At 39.6% G+C, this 17919-nt stretch overlaps 1 protein-coding gene and 8 non-coding genes across 9 annotated transcripts in view; 7 read left to right on the forward strand and 2 right to left on the reverse strand.

Moving 5' to 3' along the window:
* The first annotated feature begins 600 nt into the window (after nucleotides 1–600).
* trnac-gca lies at nucleotides 601–672 on the forward strand. The gene has a single exon. It is a non-coding gene; the product is annotated as a tRNA-Cys (tRNA).
* Nucleotides 673–1546: 874 nt separating this feature from the next.
* trnac-gca lies at nucleotides 1547–1618 on the forward strand. Its single transcript has one exon. It is a non-coding gene; the product is annotated as a tRNA-Cys (tRNA).
* Nucleotides 1619–2754: 1136 nt separating this feature from the next.
* trnac-gca lies at nucleotides 2755–2826 on the forward strand. The gene has a single exon. It is a non-coding gene; the product is annotated as a tRNA-Cys (tRNA).
* A 1201-nt stretch (nucleotides 2827–4027) lies between these two features.
* On the forward strand, nucleotides 4028–4099 carry trnac-gca. Its single transcript has one exon. It is a non-coding gene; the product is annotated as a tRNA-Cys (tRNA).
* A 1216-nt stretch (nucleotides 4100–5315) lies between these two features.
* Nucleotides 5316–5387, reverse strand: trnac-gca. The gene has a single exon. It is a non-coding gene; the product is annotated as a tRNA-Cys (tRNA).
* A 361-nt stretch (nucleotides 5388–5748) lies between these two features.
* On the forward strand, nucleotides 5749–5820 carry trnac-gca. The gene has a single exon. It is a non-coding gene; the product is annotated as a tRNA-Cys (tRNA).
* An 883-nt stretch (nucleotides 5821–6703) lies between these two features.
* trnac-gca lies at nucleotides 6704–6775 on the reverse strand. Its single transcript has one exon. It is a non-coding gene; the product is annotated as a tRNA-Cys (tRNA).
* A 1252-nt stretch (nucleotides 6776–8027) lies between these two features.
* Nucleotides 8028–8099, forward strand: trnac-gca. The gene has a single exon. It is a non-coding gene; the product is annotated as a tRNA-Cys (tRNA).
* Nucleotides 8100–9936: 1837 nt separating this feature from the next.
* rbm34 (RNA binding motif protein 34) overlaps nucleotides 9937–17919 on the forward strand; it is a 15319-nt gene continuing 7336 nt past the window's right edge. Inside the window, 6 exon segments of the mRNA NM_001004890.1 lie at nucleotides 9937–10077; nucleotides 11737–11905; nucleotides 13494–13618; nucleotides 15184–15391; nucleotides 15874–15933; nucleotides 17804–17847. Of these exon segments, the coding sequence (NP_001004890.1) occupies nucleotides 10034–10077; nucleotides 11737–11905; nucleotides 13494–13618; nucleotides 15184–15391; nucleotides 15874–15933; nucleotides 17804–17847 (650 nt within the window). The 5' untranslated portion in view covers nucleotides 9937–10033.

Consider the following 17919-nt stretch of genomic DNA (forward strand, 5'->3'; position numbering starts at 1 on the left):
TTACATCACCGACCCGCCTCCAAGTCACATGACTGCCTGCCCCCCAAAACCCAATAGGTGGGATTAACTGTGAAGAAAGGCGGCAACCCTATTCATCATTAGGTTAAAGGTAAAATACAACCCTTTTTGATATTTTGGAGTTCACTGAATTGGGCTCATGTATAAAACTATAAAGATTTTGAATTCACCACAGCCTGGTGGTTTAAATACTGATTTGGATTTAGCTGCCTTTGGCTAATGGGCAATTAGTACAGTATTATTGGCAGGGCCATATTTTCTAAACAGACACCTCAGTGATGTGTTTCTTTATGCAAGCTATATTACTATTATGCTATGTCTATATAATGACATTATAAAAATTGTATATATATATATAATCACCTCTTAATGCAAGTAGTCTGGGTTCTGGTTGAAATGCAGGAGCGCCACAAACCCTGCAACATAATAAAAAGAGAGTGAAATCTGACTACATACAAAGTGAAACAACAGAATGTTTATACTGAATAATGGACAAACAAGGATTTACACTCTTTTTCCCAATGTTTGGTTTCACCATATATTCTACAACACACCTGTATGACCTGTGTAAATAGTGTGCAGGGGGGTATAGCTCAGTGGTAGAGCATTTGACTGCAGATCAAGAGGTCCCTGGTTCAAATCCGGGTGCCCCCTTCCCAACATTATATTAAAAGGAATATATAATTCAGTCTTATAGCTAAGCAATATGGTTACAGACTAACAGCATATTAGAGGCAACTAACAAAGGTAAAATAACTGACCCAAAGCCGGTATGTAGAGAGACACTGTTGACAGCTGGCTAGTAAAGAGTAGACAAAACACAAACTTCCCAACATTCATTTTCACTTGACAATAAAATTCAGTTCTACACACCTTACACTTACACAGGTAAGCCAGAGAAGCTTTACAGTAGGGGTAATAGAATTTAATTGCAGATCAACATTTTTCTGGTTTAAATACAGGTACCCCCCTTCTACATTAAATACCGGCCCCATATAAGTTAGGGGATTTCTGTTGCAAAGGTAACATTTGTCTGCTGCTAGAGAGTCACTGCCCCGTGTGTGACAGTCAGAGCGATTTCCATTTAATAACATTAAGAGCAGTGAGAGCCAGACAGGAGCAATTGTTGTGCCGCTGTTCCCACTGGAGGGCAGCAGCAGACCAGGAGATCAAAGGGAAATGAGGGATTTTTCAGTAAGAATCCGGGACTGCAGGTTGAGCTGTCAAAAGAGGGACTGTCCTGTGAAAATTGGGACAGTTGGGAGGTATGTGATTCATAGACAATAAAGTAAATGGGAATATTTTATCACCTCTTAATGCAAGTAGCCCGGGCTCTGGCTGAAATGCAGCATCGCCACAAACCCTGCAACATATTAAAAAGAGAGTGAGATTTGACTACATGCAAAGTGAAACAAAAGGGAATGTTTATACTGAAAAATGGACAAACAAGGACTTACACTTACTTTCCCAATGTTTGGTTTCACCTGTACAACACACCTGTGTGACTTAACTAACCCACACATGTGCAGGGGGTATAGCTCAGTGGTAGAGCATTTGACTGCAGATCAAGAGGTCCCTGGTTCAAATCCGGGTGCCCCCTTCCCAACATTATATTAAAAGGAACATTGCTAAATTCATGCAATATGGTTACAGACAAACAACATAGAGGTAACTAACAAGGATAAAAACTGACCCAAAGCCTGTATGTAGAGAGACACTGCTGACAGCTGACTAATAAAAAGCACACTTCCCAACATTTATTTTTTTAAAATTCAGTTCTACATACCTTACACTTACACAGGTAAGCCAGGGAAGCTAGAATTCTATTTGCCAATAATACCTAACAAATGAATCCGGGATGTGTCAGCCTTGCAGGGAATCTGTGTGCATTGCCTAAAAAACTTCTTGAGGAGGGTGGGTATATCTAGGTGGCGCATGTATCTGCAGTTCAAGAGGTCCCTCTGTCAAATCTAGGTGCCCCCCTCTTATCATCAGGTTTGCCACCCAGCTATTAGCAATATTATAAATCTGCTGGTAAACTTGTAAGGGCTGCAACCCTACCTATAGACCCCTTCTTTGCAGACCTTTCTGTGGCAATCACCCCCTTAAGTAGAGATCCACCTCTGCCCTGCCCATTTCCCCTTCCCAGCCTGCCCATTTCCCCACCCCATTACATCACCGACCCGCCTCCAAGTCACATGACTGCCTGCCCCCCAAACCCAATAGGTGGGATTAACTGTGTAGAAAGGCGGCAACCCTATGCATTATTAGGTTAAAGGTAAAATACAACCCTTTTTGATATTTTGGAGTTCACTGAATTGGGCTCATGTATAAAACTATAAAGATTTTGAATTCACCACAGCCTGGTGGTTTAAATACTGATTTGGATTTAGCTGCCTTTGGCTAATGGGCAATTAGTACAGTATTATTGGCAGGGCCATATTTTCTAAACAGACACCTTAGTGATGTGTTTCTTTATGCAAGCTATATTACTATTATGCTATGTCTATATAATGACATTATAAAAATTGTGTATATATATATATATATATATATAAAATCACCTCTTAATGCAAGTAAATAACAAGAGAGTGAAATCTGACTACATGCAAAGTGAAACAACAGAATGTTTACACTGAATAATTGGCAAACAAGGATTTACACTCTTTTTCCCAATGTTTGGTTTCACCTTATGTTGTACAACACACCTGTATGACCTATAGAAAAAGAGTGCAGGGGGGTATAGCTCAGTGGTAGAGCATTTGACTGCAGATCAAGAGGTCCCTGGTTCAAATCCGGGTGCCCCCTTCCCAACATTATATTAAAAGGAATATATAATTCAACCTTATATCTAAGAAATATGGTTACAGACTAACAACATAATAGAGGCAACTAACAAAGGTAAAATAACTGACTCAAAACCTGTATGTAGAGAGACACTGCTGACAGCTGGCTAGTAAAGAGTAGACCAAACACACACTTCCCAACATTAATTTTCACTTGACAATAAAATTCAGTTCTACACACCTTATGTATATATACCGGCCCCATATAATTTAGGGGATTTCTGTTGCAAAGGTAACATTTGTCTGCTGCTAGAGAGTCACTGCCCCGTGTGTGACAGTCAGAGCGATTCCATTTAATAACATTAAGAGCAGTGAGAGCCAGACAGGAGCAATTGTTGTGCCGCTGTTCCCACTGGAGGGCAGCAGCAGACTAAAACTGCAGCCAAAGTTAGAAAAATCAAAATTCTTAATGCTTCCATCAAGCTGATTCCATACCTCTCAACATTTGAAAAATGGAAAAAGGGACAAAAAGAAATTTTCGCATAGCATCGCAATTTTTTTTCACCACACCCATTTTTGGGATCACACCTTTTAAATACCACTCCCATTTCATTAAAATGTGGCAGGTTATTTTAAGTTTGAATATATTTCTGGGGGTTTTGGGGTCTTTTTATGTGTTATTACATTATTGCTAATGAAGGTAAAATTGTCCTTTAAGCTGCGAGTCTCAGTTCCCCCAAGAGACCTGTTTAGCTTGTTGGTTACAATTGTATCTAAGTGCAGGTGTAACTTGTTAAGATTTCTGGGCTCTCTGCCAAAAGCTACTTTTTAATTAAGTTTGAGAAACATTGTATCTTTTTTAGCATTCAGTGCAGGAGATCAAACGGAAATGAGGGACTGCAGGTTGAGCTGTCAAAAGAGGGACTGTCCCGTGAAAATTGGGACAGTTGGGAGGTATGTGATTCATAGACAATAAAGTAAATGGGAATATTTTATCACCTCTTAATGCAAGTAGCCCGGGCTCTGGCTGAAATGCAGCATCGCCACAAACCCTGCAACATATTAAAAAGAGAGTGAGATTTGACTACATGCAAAGTGAAACAAAAGGAAATGTTTACACTGAAAAATGGACAAACAAGGATTTACACTCTCTTTCCAATGGTTGGTTTCACCTCATATTCTACAACACACCTGTGTGACTTAATTATAATAGATGTGTGCAGGGGGGTATAGCTCAGTGGTAGAGCATTTGACTGCAGATCAAGAGGTCCCTGGTTCAAATCCAGGTGCCCCCTTCCCAACGTTATATTAAAAAGGAATATTGCTAAATTCATGCAATATGGTTACAGACAAACAACATATTAGAGGTAACTAACAAGGATAAAAACTGACCCAAAGCCTGTATGTAGAGAGACACTGCTGACAGCTGGCTCATAAAAAGCTCACCAAACACACACTTCCCAACATTTATTTTTTTAAAATTCAGTTCTACATACCTTACACTTACACAGGTAAGCCAGGGAAGCTAGAATTCTATTTGCCAATAATACCTAACAACTGAATCCGGGATGTGTCAGCCTTGCAGGGAATCTGTGTGCATTGCCTAAAAAACTTCTTGAGGAGGGTGGGTATATCTAGGTGGCACATGTATCTGCAGTTCAAGAGGTCCCTCTGTCAAATCTAGGTGTCCCCCTCTTATCATCAGGTTCCAAGGCACATCACTGCCCGCCCCCCAAACCCAATAGGTGGGATTAACTGTGTAGAAAGGCGGCAACCCTATTCATTATTAGGTTAAAGGTAAAATACAACCCTTTTTGATATTTTGGAGTTCACTGAATTGGGCTCATGTATAAACTATAAAGATTTTGAATTCACCACAGCCTGGTGGTTTAAATACTGATTTGGATTTAGCTGCCTTTGGCTAATGGCCAATTAGTACAGTATTATTGGCAGGGTCATATTTTCTATACAGACACCTCATTATATAGACATAGCAAAATAGTCATTTAGCTTGCATAAAGAAAAGCAAAACACACAGGTGTCTGTATAGAAAATATGACCCTGCCAATAATACTGTACTTATTGCCCATTAGCCAAAGGCAGCTAAATCCAAATCAGTATTTAAACCACCAGACTGTGGTGAATTAAATATCTTTATAGTTTTATACATGGGCCCAATTCAATGAATTCAAGAAGTTTTTTAGGCAATGCACACAGATTCCCTGCAAGGCTGACACATCCCAGATTCAGTTGTTAGGTAACATTGGCAAACAGAATTCTAGCTTCCCTGGCTTACCTGTGTAAGTGTAAGGTATGTAGAACTGAATTTTAAAAAAATAAATGTTGGGAAGTGTGTGTTTGGTGAGCTTTTTATTAGCCAGCTGTCAGCAGTGTCTCTCTACATACAGGCTTTGGGTCAGTTTTTATCCTTGTTAGTTACCTCTAATATGTTGTTGGTCTGTAACCATATTGCATGAATTTAGCAATATTCCTTTTAATATAATGTTGGGAAGGGGGCACCCGGATTTGAACCAGGGACCTCTTGATCTGCAGTCAAATGCTCTACCCCTGAGCTATACCCCCCTGCACATGTCTTAAATAGGTCATACAGGTGTGTTGTAGAGCATAAGGTGAAACCAAACATTGGGAAAAAGTGTAAATGCTTGTTTGTCCATTTGTCAGTGTAAACATTCTGTTGTTTCACTTTGCATGTAGTCAGATTTCACTCTCTTTTTATTTTGTTGCAGGGTTTGTGGCGCTCCTGCATTTCAACCGGAACCCAGGCTACTTGCCTGCGCCAAAAACTCTGCAACATATTAAGTGAAACAACAGAATGTTTACACAGAAAAATTGATAAACAAGGCTTTACACTCTTTCCAATGATTGCTTTCACCTCATGTTCTACAACACACCTGTGTGACTTACCTATGTCAAATGCGTGCAGGGGGGTATAGCTCAGTGGTAGAGCATTTGACTGCAGATCAAGAGGTCCCTGGTTCAAATCCGGGTGCCCCCTTCTCAACCTTATATTAAAAGGAATATATAATTCAGACTTATATCTAAGTAAAATGTATGTATAGGAGATCATTGCTAGTGGATAATAAACTTTGTTGTAGCAAATAATGCTGTTTAGCAGCAGCAAGGGCCAGAAAGAGTTTTTCTTGTATTAAAAGGTTTATATATTTACTGGAGGGGAGGGTAATCCTTCCCCCTTTGCAAAGCACTGGAGCCCAATAGAGTTTAGGGGATTTCGGTTTCAATGGAAGCATTTGTCTGGTGCTAGAGAGTCACTGCCCCGTGTGTGACAGCCAGAGCGATTTCCATTTAGTAACATTAAGAGCAGTGAGAGCCAGACAGGAGCAATTGTTGTGCGGATGTTTCCACTGGAGGGCAGCAGCAGACTAAAACTGCAGCCTGAGTTAGTATTACCTTCCCAGAAGCACAGGACAAAAAAATGGAAAAATAAACACATCAGGTACATTATAGTAAATGGCTATATATACTCACCTATTAATGCAAGTATCCTGGGCTCTGGTTGGAACACAGGAGCGCCTGCTCTTAATGTTATTAAATGGAAATCGCTCTGGCTGTCACACACGGGGCAGTGACACTCTAGCACCAGACAAATGCTTCCTTTGAAATCAAAATCCCCTAAGCTCTATTGGGCTCCAGTGCTGTGTAAAGGGGAAGGATTACCCTCCCCTCCAGTAAATCTATAAACCTTTTAATACAAGAAAAACTCTTTCTGGCCCTTGCTGCTGCTAAACAGCATTACCTGCTACAGCAAAGTTATCCACAAGTATTTTCTCTGGCAATGATCTCCTATACATTGTTAGTCTGTAATCGTTTTACTTAGATATAAGGCTGAATTATATATTCCTTTTAATATAATGTTGGGAAGGGGGCACCCGGATTTGAACCAGGGACCTCTTGATCTGCAGTCAAATGCTCTACCACTGAGCTATACCCCCCTGCACACTAACAATATAGGTAAGTCATACAGGTGTGTTGTAGAACATGAGGTGAAACCAATCATTGGAAAGAGTGTAAAGCCTTGTTTGTCAATTTTTCAGTGTAAACATTCTTTTGTTTCACTTTGCATGTAGTCAAATCTCACTCTCTTTTTAATTGCAGATCAACATTTTTCTGGTTTGAATACAGGTACCCCCCCCCCCCCAAAAAAAAACATTAAATAACAATATATACTTAATTTATAAGAAAAATGTTCACAATGTGTATCAGAGCTAGAATTGTATTTGCCAATGATACCTAACAACTGAATCCATCCAGGATGTGTCAGCCTTGTATGGAATCTGATGGTGGCCAAACAGCACGAGATCCAATGTTGATTAAAGTACCTGGGAATTGAAATTTAGCAGAATGCTGTAATTATATTTAATTACAATGTAATTATATTAAAAAAAATTAATAGGAATAAGACAAGTGAATCATTGCTGGAGTAGGTACTTGTGGATAATTAACCTAGCTGTAGCAAGCAATGCTGTATAACAACAACAAGTGCCAGAAAGAGTTTGTCTTGTACTAAAAGGTTTATAGATTTACCTGAAAGGAGGGTAATTTTTGCCTTAACATTTTTTGGGTACTAGAGAGTCACTGCCTTGTGTGCAATGGCCAGGGTCAGACTGGGCCGCCGGGATACCGGGAAAAATCACAGTGGGCCCCGGCGGGCCAGACACGACCCTTGCAGCGCTCCCCCTGCCTGACCGCTCCTGCCCTGACGTGTTAATTTTATGTGCTCGGGGGGTGGGGGCGTTGGGTGGGGGGGGCCCTGCGAGGTGGGTTAGGGAGGCTATGGGTGCGGGCACCTGCAGGGCCCCTGGGGCGGGAGACCCGGTGGGCCCTTCACCCCCCAGTCCGACCCTGGAAATAGCCATCTTTATGCAGTGTTGTTTATATGTGATTATACAAAACCACAGAAGCGAAATACAGAAGAGAATATTTACATTTGGTGCATCTCCCAACATAATACTAAGCATTATGCTTTACTTGCCCAGGCCTGACATGGCCCAATGCACCTGTAGCCACTGCATCCCATTGCTGCCAATACATAATAATGTGATGTTTCCAGCTCACGTGCAGCCAACCTGAGCCATAAGTACATACTGTAAGAATGGGCAAATAGGGCCTTACTGTCACTTTCCCACTTTCACCTTGTATTCCACTACACACCTGTGCGGCTTGCCTAAGAAGGAAACTGTGGCAGGGGGTATAGCTCAGTGGTAGAGCATTTGACTGCAGATCAAGAGGTCCCTGGTTCAAATCCGGGTGCCCCCTTCGCAACATTATATTAAAGGAAATATATAATTCAACCTTATAGCTAAGCAATATAGTTACAGACTAAAAACATATTAGAGGCAACTAACCAAGGTAACATAACTGACCCAAAGCCTGTATGTAGAGAGACACTGCTGACAGCTGGCTAGTAAAGAGTAGACCAAACGCACACTTCCCAACATTAATTTTCACATGACACTAAAATTAGATACTATAATTGGCAAAAAAAAACCTTAATGTTACTTCCCAGTGTTTATTGTCACCCCATATTCTACAACACACCTGTGTGACTAAAAAAAACAACTACACATGGGGTATAGCTGTTTTTAAAGCATTTGACTTCCAATTAAACAGTCCCTGGTTCAACTCCAGATGCCTCCTTTCCTAGATTCAAACCAAATAAAATTTAGCTTAACCATTTAGTGGCACAAACCATAGAATCTACAATCTGTGGATAAAAGTGCCAGTGTCACAGATTGTAAATTCTACATTCTGAAGTAACTTTGGGTGGGGGTTAGGTTTGTTCCCCTGCTCCTAGGTAATGGGTGGGAATAGCAACAGCTGTGATGTGGAAACAAAGGTCACGTGAGCCCAGTCACAACACAGTGGGCATGGTATAAGGGGGATGTAGGTAAAAGTTTATTCCATAGCAGCCTGTCGGAAGATTACTTTCAAACAGCAGTACGTTTTATCAGATTGCTGTTTATGGATTACTAAAACTTAGTCTGCTAACAAACCCATTCATGTTGTTAAAGGCAAAAAGTAAAATGACAGGGTTTACATGAATTAAAAAGCAATATATTACTTTGTATAAGCATAAGCTTCAGTATAGTTTTTTTTTTTTTTTTAAATCTGTAGAATCTGGAAAATGGCAATGCTGCTGTAAGATCATTATAGTCACTATTTAGGTTGGCCATACATGGTGATTGTTCCTTTCCCCTACTGATGTTCAGGGCTGAATCATCAGATATGGAGGTAGAAACAATAGAAATTCTGCCAATTCAGCCCTGAACGTAGATTTTTTTCGGGCGCCTTCAATGGCGCCTGATCAAAATCTTTTAACCTGGCTGATCGACGAGACGACTGATATCCTCAGCCTTTGTGATATCGGCCGTCCCGTCAATCCGCTATACCTGCACCGAATATCATACGAAACAAGGTTTTGTACAATATCTTCGGTGCGCATACAGCCAGCTTTAGGCTAGTCAGGCAAGGCAAAGACTTGGCTTCTCCCTGCTTGTGTTTTCCCTGCAAGCTACCTTCATCTCTCTGCAGAAAAAATAGAAAACGTAGGCAGAGAGAAGCTGGCTCCTGTGACAATGCTTTTGGGCCTCTGTATACCAGAAATGCCAGGGCCCAGTCTGAATCTGTCTGTACCACAGCTCATGGTACCCATGGTAGGTAAAGTAGGGCATTAGGGCAAGCCTTTCCAACGCAAAATGTGCCCTAATGGAGACCAGCAGGCAGACGTGTCCCTCACTCTTTGCTGATACCATGTACTATATGGAGCTGCATTCCCCACAGCCCGCAGTCCCAACACTCTTTATACCATAGTGCCCTAACAGCCATTACCAATTTCCCAAAAGCTCCAAAACCATTTGCCCTTATAGACTACATACAGACTACCCCTCCTGTATTTCTCTGCTCCACAGCCGTCTACAAGCAGCAGTACCCAGCTCTGTGGTACTGTCCTATCCCACAGTTACATCTTCCCTTCCCCTCTCTGGTTGGCCAATCAGCAGCGACGCCAGAACGTATCGCGAAACGTCACATCCGCCCTCCCTCAGCACGGTCGCATGGTTATGACGTACTCACACTCTGCTGTAGCTGCATGGGCACATGAGGGAGAGGTGCCGATTGGGGCTGCTTTGCCTTTCTTGCAGGTTTAGAGAGTGTGGGATTCCGTGTTTGCCAGCGTTATATATCCAGGCAAAATGGTGAAAGATGGAGGGAAATCGAAAAAGAAAGCTAAGCGCATGTGAGTTGTGGTGTTTTAGTGCTGCTTTTATTTGTAGGTGGAACTGTGGGAGAGATGATTATGGCTTTGCAGATATCTGATACCTTGACATAGTGGTTGGAAGGGGGGGTCTGTGCAGGTTGGTGTTACCCCTTTCCTTGCACATAGAGTTAAATTTAGTCAGGATTATTTACTAACACTATGGACATTTGCACCTGGGCAATAACCTGTGACAGCCAATCAAATGTTTGCTTTCATTAGTTTACCAGCAATTGGCTGGTAATGTCTGATTGGTTACCAGAGTGGCTTCCATCATGACTGCTCTTGCACGGCATTGGCTGCCAGGTAGCCAGGGTTTGACTGGCCTGCTGGGAAACTGGGAAATACCCAAAGGGCCCTCTTTGCCTTTAGTTCTACTACAGGTACAGGTATGGGACCTGTTATCCAGAATGCTCGGGACCAAGGGTATTCTGGATAAGGGGTTCTGGATCTCCATACCTTAAAGCCCAGTAGGATTGTTTTGCATCCAATAAGCATGAATTATATGTTATTTGGGATCAATTACAGGTACTGTTTTATTATTACAGAGAAAAGGGAATCATTTAACCATGAAATAAACCCAATAGGGCTGTTCTGCCCCCAATAAGGGGTAATTATATCTTAGTTGGGATCAAGTACAGGTACTGTTTTATTATTACAGAGAAAAGGGAATCATTTAACCATGAAATAAACCCAATAGGGCTGTTCTGCCCCCAATAAGGGGTAATTATATCTTAGTTGGGATCAAGTACAGGTACTGTTTTATTATTACAGAGAAAAGGGAATCATTTAACCATGAAATAAACCCAATAGGGCTGTTCTGCCCCAATAAGGGGTAATTATATCTTAGTTGGGATAAAGTACAGGTACTGTTTTATTATTACAGAGAAAAGGGAATCATTTAACCATGAAATAAACCCAATAGGGCTGTTCTGCCCCCAATAAGGGGTAATTATATCTTAGTTGGGATCAAGTACAGGTACTGTTTTATTACTACAGAGAAAAAGGAAATCAGTTTTAAAATTCTGTACTATTTGTTTAAAATGGAGTCTGTCTCATAATTAACTAAATAAATAAGTTTCTGATATTGCTCTGAAAGCACAGCAACATATCACCCTAAAAGTAAAACTATCTATGGGGTTAACACACACCCACAAATAGTGGTATTAGTTTACTTTAGTTTTTACACAGAACAGGGTCAGACTGGCCCATAAACCATAACAAATCCTGGTGGGAAGGAATTTACAGAGAGGGGATTAGCAGTATCTAGCAGCAGAAGCAGACACGGGGGTCCTGAGGTCACATTTTCCAGTGATCCTCAGATACCCCAGTCCGACACTGCAGGTAGCCACACTCCACGTGTGACATGGCTACTAACTCCAGTGTGCAACTCTGCATTTACAGACCATGTATATGGGCCGATGTATGGGATGTTACACAGTAGAAGATATGCAGTTGTGGAGAGGAGCTAACACTTAAAAAAGTGGGTGGTTTAGTTTTTCATTTATAGTAAAATCTGCCGTTTAGTGCTGCTTTTTCCTTTTACAAAAAACTGTTATTTTCTCAGTGTCTTTGACTTTATTTCAGTTAATTTTAATAATAATTGAGTAGCCATAGAGTAATGATATATTTGTTTTCCAGGTGTAACTTACAGAGCAATGAGGCAGTCGGTGAATCTGAAGCCTATGTAGCCGGAGATGTGTCCAGCAGCTTGTTTCCAAAGAAAGCCAGTGAGAGTGCTACACACTTGTCATCTCTATTTGACACCAAAGGCCCCGCTGTTCAGCCAGTTTATGTTCCTGTTAAAATAGTAAGTTCTTTGGACCATTTATGTGGCTGAAAATTTAACTTTTTTTCTTTTATGTAAATCTTCTATTCCAAACCGAACGGGTCAGTAATTAAGATTAAATGATCATCAGCATATCTGCCTAGTTTACCTGTCTGTGTCATTGTTTCAGAGTTAGACTGTATGTGAGTGGTTAGAAAAACCTGATTAAAAGGGATCTCCACCCAATCACAACTTAAGCTTTTTAAAAAGTAAACATAAATTTAAGCAGCTTTGTAATATACATCAATATTCAGCCTTTTCATGATTTTTAAAGTAATAATCTGGTTTGGAACAGTTCCGTAAGCCCCGCCCCCTGTTCCCCTGCTGATCTGTCTGACTACTTTGTGACTCAAATAAACTGTAACAGTAGCGCCTGTCCCTCAGCCTGCCTTCAGCCTGCCTTCAGCCTGCCTCCTCCCAATCCCACAATTCCCTGCTGCACACGTGATGTCAATAAGGAAAGGAACATCCCAGGGCAATGCATTGTGGGTTATGTAGTTCCTGCATGCTGTCTGCAAGCTGTAGAGAAGTTGTTACAAATTGTAGCATCAATGTTTTAGTCCCTCCTCCCCTGCCATGATTTCAAATGATGCAGAAAGAGAAGAACTGTTTTGCAGCTGGATTTCAGCATATAAAAAGGATATTTATTCATACTTTTTTAAGGAACCTATTACAGGGATAGGTATATTAGGGTTTTCTGTGTTGTGTGGGGCTCTTTTTTTTTTTGTTTGGAAGCTGGAGTTCCCATTTGAGCTTTTTTTTAATGAAATTGTATAGATGAGGTTCATAAATAAATGGATTATGGCATCACACTGATGGGCAAATTGAGTTTATTTAATATAGGTGCTAAACTGCAGTAATGGAGTCACCAGTCTCTGTGTCTTTAATATTATTTCAATGTAGAATAATCATTCTTGAGACTTCCATTTAAAAATATTGAACAATTATTGATCTTGAGTTGGGAAACCTTTTATTGTTTCTTAAGTTTATCTTAAACATGAAATAAACCCAATAGGGCTGTTCTGCCCCCAATAAGGGGTAATTATATCTTAGTTGGGATCAAGTACAGGTACTGTTTTATTATTACAGAGAAAAGGGAATCATTTAACCATGAAATAAACCCAATAGGGCTGTTCTGCCCCAATAAGGGGTAATTATATCTTAGTTGGGATCGAGTACAGGTACTGTTTTATTATTACAGAGAAAAGGGAATCATTTAACCATTAAATAAACCCAATAGGGCTGTTCTGCCCCAATAAGGGGTAATTATATCTTAGTTGGGATCAAGTACAGGTACTGTTTTATTATTACAGAGAAAAGGGAATCATTTTTTTTTTTTAAATTAGAATTATTGGATTAAAATGGAGTCTATGGGAGACAGCCTTCCCGTAGTTCTGAACTTTCTGGATAAGGGTTTCCGGATAACAGATCCCATACCTGTACATATATATGTGTTGCTTGTATCTTCAACTGTAGTCTTGAATGCTCTTCATGTTGCTGTAATAGTTTTATTGGGTTAGAAAGAGAAAAAAAAACAATGAGATTAAACATCTGTATATAATTTTTATAGCCCAAGAGGAAGCTCCCGGAAGCAGAAGGAGCAGATGTAAAGAAAGCATGTAAAGAGACTGTAGTAAAAGCCAAAGTCACCAAAGAAAAGGAGCTTTCAGTCTCAGAAAAAAAACTAGCAGACAGGTAAACGCCCAACCACTGAGTCGCTTGTGTTTTTCTTTTGTTTAGTTTCAGAATAATGTACTTTTCTTTCAGGTAAGTTGTGATTTAGAGAAAGATGTGTATTTTATATAATGGGAACATGCCAATTCCCTATTTATTTATATTTTGTGTGTATATTTTGAGTAAAGTCAAGGCTTTACTAAAAAGATGCAAACAACTTATATACATTTATATTGTAAAATAAAGATAGATATGGCCGCAATAAGCATTGTACAGATTACTTTTAATAGACAACCTTTCACACAGAATTAGCTATTTGCCTTACTATTCATATGACACATGCGGCAGATGCAAAGATTTTTAAATCAGCACCCTAAAGGATTGTTCTGCCCCCAATAAGGATTAATTATATCTTAGTTGGGATCAAGTACAGGTACTGTATTATTATTACAGAGAAAAGGGAATCATTTAACCATGAAATAAACCCAATAGGGCTGTTCTGCCCCAATAAGGGGTAATTATATCTTAGTTGGGATCAAGTACAGGTACTGTTTTATTATTACAGAGAAAAGGGAATCATTTAACCATGAAATAAACCCAATAGGACTGTTCTGACCCCCATAAAGGATAATTATATCTTAGTTGGGATCAAGTACAAGGTACTGTTTTATTATTACAGAGAAAAGGGAATCATTTAACCATGAAATAAACCCAATAGGGCTGTTCTGCCCCAATAAGGGGTAATTATATCTTAGTTGGGATCAAGTACAGGTACTGTTTTATTATTACAGAGAAAAGGGAATCATTTAACCATGAAATAAACCCAATAGGACTGTTCTGACCCCCATAAAGGATAATTATATCTTAGTTGGGATCAAGTACAAGGTACTGTTTTATTACTGCATCGGAGATGGCCTTCCCTTAGTTCCGAGCTTTCTGGATAACTGGCTTCTGGAAAATGGATCCCATACCTTTCTGGATAAAGGGTTTCCATATAACAGATTCCATACCTGTACTGTGAAAGCATGCAGTATAGATAGTTATAAATATTCCCTCTAATTCCTTTTCGGCTAAGTGCTCATGTCAGAATAGATACAAAATGTTGTGCCTTTTCTTGACTTGATCTCAGTCAGTTGGGCTTCTGCAAAAAAAGATGCAATAAACACTGTCTGAACCTCAACATATAAATAATAAACGTTTAAATTTCAACCTGATTCCACAGATTGAAAGGATCTGTGATACTGTTTTACCATTTTGCAGACCCCCCTTAGGTTCACAGTATCATGTAACCCCTTCCTTATTTTGCTCCGTTGTGAAGTGATTGGTTCTGGGACTTTAAGTCCCTCTGCAATACAAAGAGCCTGTGTGCCACTCGCCATGCAATCCCAGAATCCAGCAGCTCTTCAGTTTGAGATTTTAGCATTACCTGGTGGGGTCCAGTTTCCTAAGGGACCAGTCAGAGACCTGAAGGAGGATAGGAGAGGGCATGAATAGAAAGATAAGGAATGAAAAGCAACAATACCAGTAAAACAATGGTTTATATATTCCTGTTTTATCAGTGTTTTCAATGCATTTGTACATCCTAGGGAGCAGTCCTTGGCAAATGCAGATGAAGAAGAGACAAGAAAAAATGTTATTTCTAAAGAAAAGCTAAAGAGTAAAAAGAATCAAAGTCTTGATGATGACGGCGTTGTTGTACAACCTCGGAAAAGAAAAGTAAACAGGGCAGAGGAGAGGATAAAGAATAAAAGAACTGTGTTTGTTGGTAATTTGCCAGCCGACTACACTAAACAGGTAGGTGAAACCAAAATGCCACATGAACACATACAAGTACATAGACCTCTAGAATTCGATTCGGTATGAGGCTATTCGAGGATAAAATATTAACTTTTACTTGAACCTCTGTCCATCTATTAACTCCTCCTACTTTATTTGCACATTTTCCTACATAATGCTTCTGTGGTAGTATCAAATCTAAATGTATGATGATTTTGCGTGCCACATCCTGACAGTCTCAAACTATACCAGCTAGAGTATTAAGAGCTCACACTGGCCAAGTAAACATTGTCTTTATTTAATAAACACAGGGCTGCTGTTTCACTTTCTACAACCAGCATACCTTGGCAATTACAGGTGGAGCCCCCTGGGAACTCCAGTTGACTTTCTTTAATCCCTCATCCTTAGTTAACCTTTAAGGCAGTGCATGGTTGATATTGAGCACATTAATGGGTAGTGTAACAAATGCTTTAATAATATATTCTTTTCTATCTTTTTAGATGCTAAAGTCTCTATTCAAAGAATTTGGACATATTGAATCGATGCGTTTCCGTTCTGTGGTATGTTTTCACTATAACTAGTATCGCAGTTAATGTTTTTCTAATATCTATATATTTTACCAGAAAGAGGGAGAGGTGGAGGAAGAACTATGTTCTTATGCAGGGGTCCCCAACCTTCTTTTATCCATTTATCAGATGTCAAAAAATATGGAGGGCAAAACAAGTTCTTAGGGGTGCCTGCTCCTGGGGTTTTTCCATAGTTTAGATCTCCATAACTTAAGTCTACCATAAAATCATTTAAACATGAAATAAACCCAATAGGATTGTTCTGCCCCCAATAAGGGGTAATTATATCTTAGTTGGGATCAAGTACATGTACTGTTTTATTATTACAGAGAAAAGGGAATCATTTAACCATTAAATAAACCCAATAGGACTGTTCTGCCCCCTATAAGGGGTAATTATATCTTAGTTGGGATCAAGTACAGGTACTGTTTTATTATTACAGAGAAAAGGGAATCATTTAACCATTAAATAAACCCAATAGGATTGTTCTGCCCCCAATAAGGGGTAATTATATCTTAGTTGGGATCAAGTACAGGTACTGTTTTATTATTACAGAGAAAAGGGAATCATTTAACCATTAAATAAACCCAATAGGGCTGTTCTGCCCCAATAAGGGGTAATTATATCTTAGTTGGGATCAAGTACAGGTACTGTTTTATTATTACAGAGAAAAGGGAATCATTTAACCATTAAATAAACCCAATAGGGCTGTTCTGCCCCAATAAGGATTAATTATATCTTAGTTGGGATCAAGTACAGGTACTGTTTTATTATTACAGAGAAAAGGGAATCATTTAACCATTAAATAAACCCAATAGGGCTGTTCTGCCCCAATAAGGGATAATTATATCTTAGTTGGGATCAAGTACAGGTACTGTTTTATTATTACAGAGAAAAGGGAATCATTTAACCATGAAATAAACCCAATAGGGCTGTTCTGCCCCCAATAAGGGGTAATTATATCTTAGTTGGGATCAAGTACAGGTACTGTTTTATTATTACAGAGAAAAGGGAATCATTTAACCATGAAATAAACCCAATAGGGCTGTTCTGCCCCCAATAAGGGGTAATTATATCTTAGTTGGGATCAAGTACAGGTAATGTTTTATTACAGAGAAAATTTTTAAAAATTAGAATTATTTGCTCATAATGAAGGTTTATGGGAGATAACCTTTCCATAATTCGGTACTTTCTGGATAATGGGTTTCCAGATAACGGATCCCATACTTATACTAAAGCCTAATGCACCTTACCATTGCAGTCTGTAAACAAAAACAAAAAAAAACTTAAGAAATAACAAGATAAGTGTTATTCTATTGCAGTTGTGTGGGTACAAATGACTGGGTATCAGACCTTCAGTCCATCTGGTATCAGCATCTCCGTTATGTCCTTCTGGTCAACGTTAGCAGTGTAAGACGACTGGTCAAACTGACTTGACCCAATAATCTCAAATCCCAAAGACCAGTGCTGCATTGTTATACAAAGAAGATTTCATTTGTCATTGAATCCACTATTTTAGGATCTGGCCGAACCCCAAATCCTTTGCAAAAGATTCAGATGAATACAAAACCAAATCCTAATTTGTATATGCAGATTAGGACAAGGAAGGGGTAAATAGAACCGCTCAGTGAAAAGTCACATGATTTTAAGGATTCCAACATAGTAACATAGTAAGTTGGGTTGAAAAAAGACATACGTCCATTACGTTCAACCATACCGATTCGGTTTGGCCAGATGCATGTATTGGGCTGAACCCTGCCGAAAAAGGCCGAATCCCGAACAAATCCTGGATTTAGTGCATTCCTATTTGTCAGGTTGTAGAACTCCCAAACTTGCTCACTTTTTTTTTTAATTTTCTTTATAGGCTCGTGCAGAGGCTAACTTGTCAAGAAAAGTGGCGGCTATTCAGTGAGTATTAATTGTATTGCTAGTTATAAACGATAAGTTACTGATGGGCATTGGCACAATAGGACTGATGTG

This window comes from Xenopus tropicalis, chromosome 10 (assembly GCF_000004195.4).
Source record: "Xenopus tropicalis strain Nigerian chromosome 10, UCB_Xtro_10.0, whole genome shotgun sequence".
In the NCBI taxonomy this organism is placed as follows: domain Eukaryota; kingdom Metazoa; phylum Chordata; class Amphibia; order Anura; family Pipidae; genus Xenopus; species Xenopus tropicalis.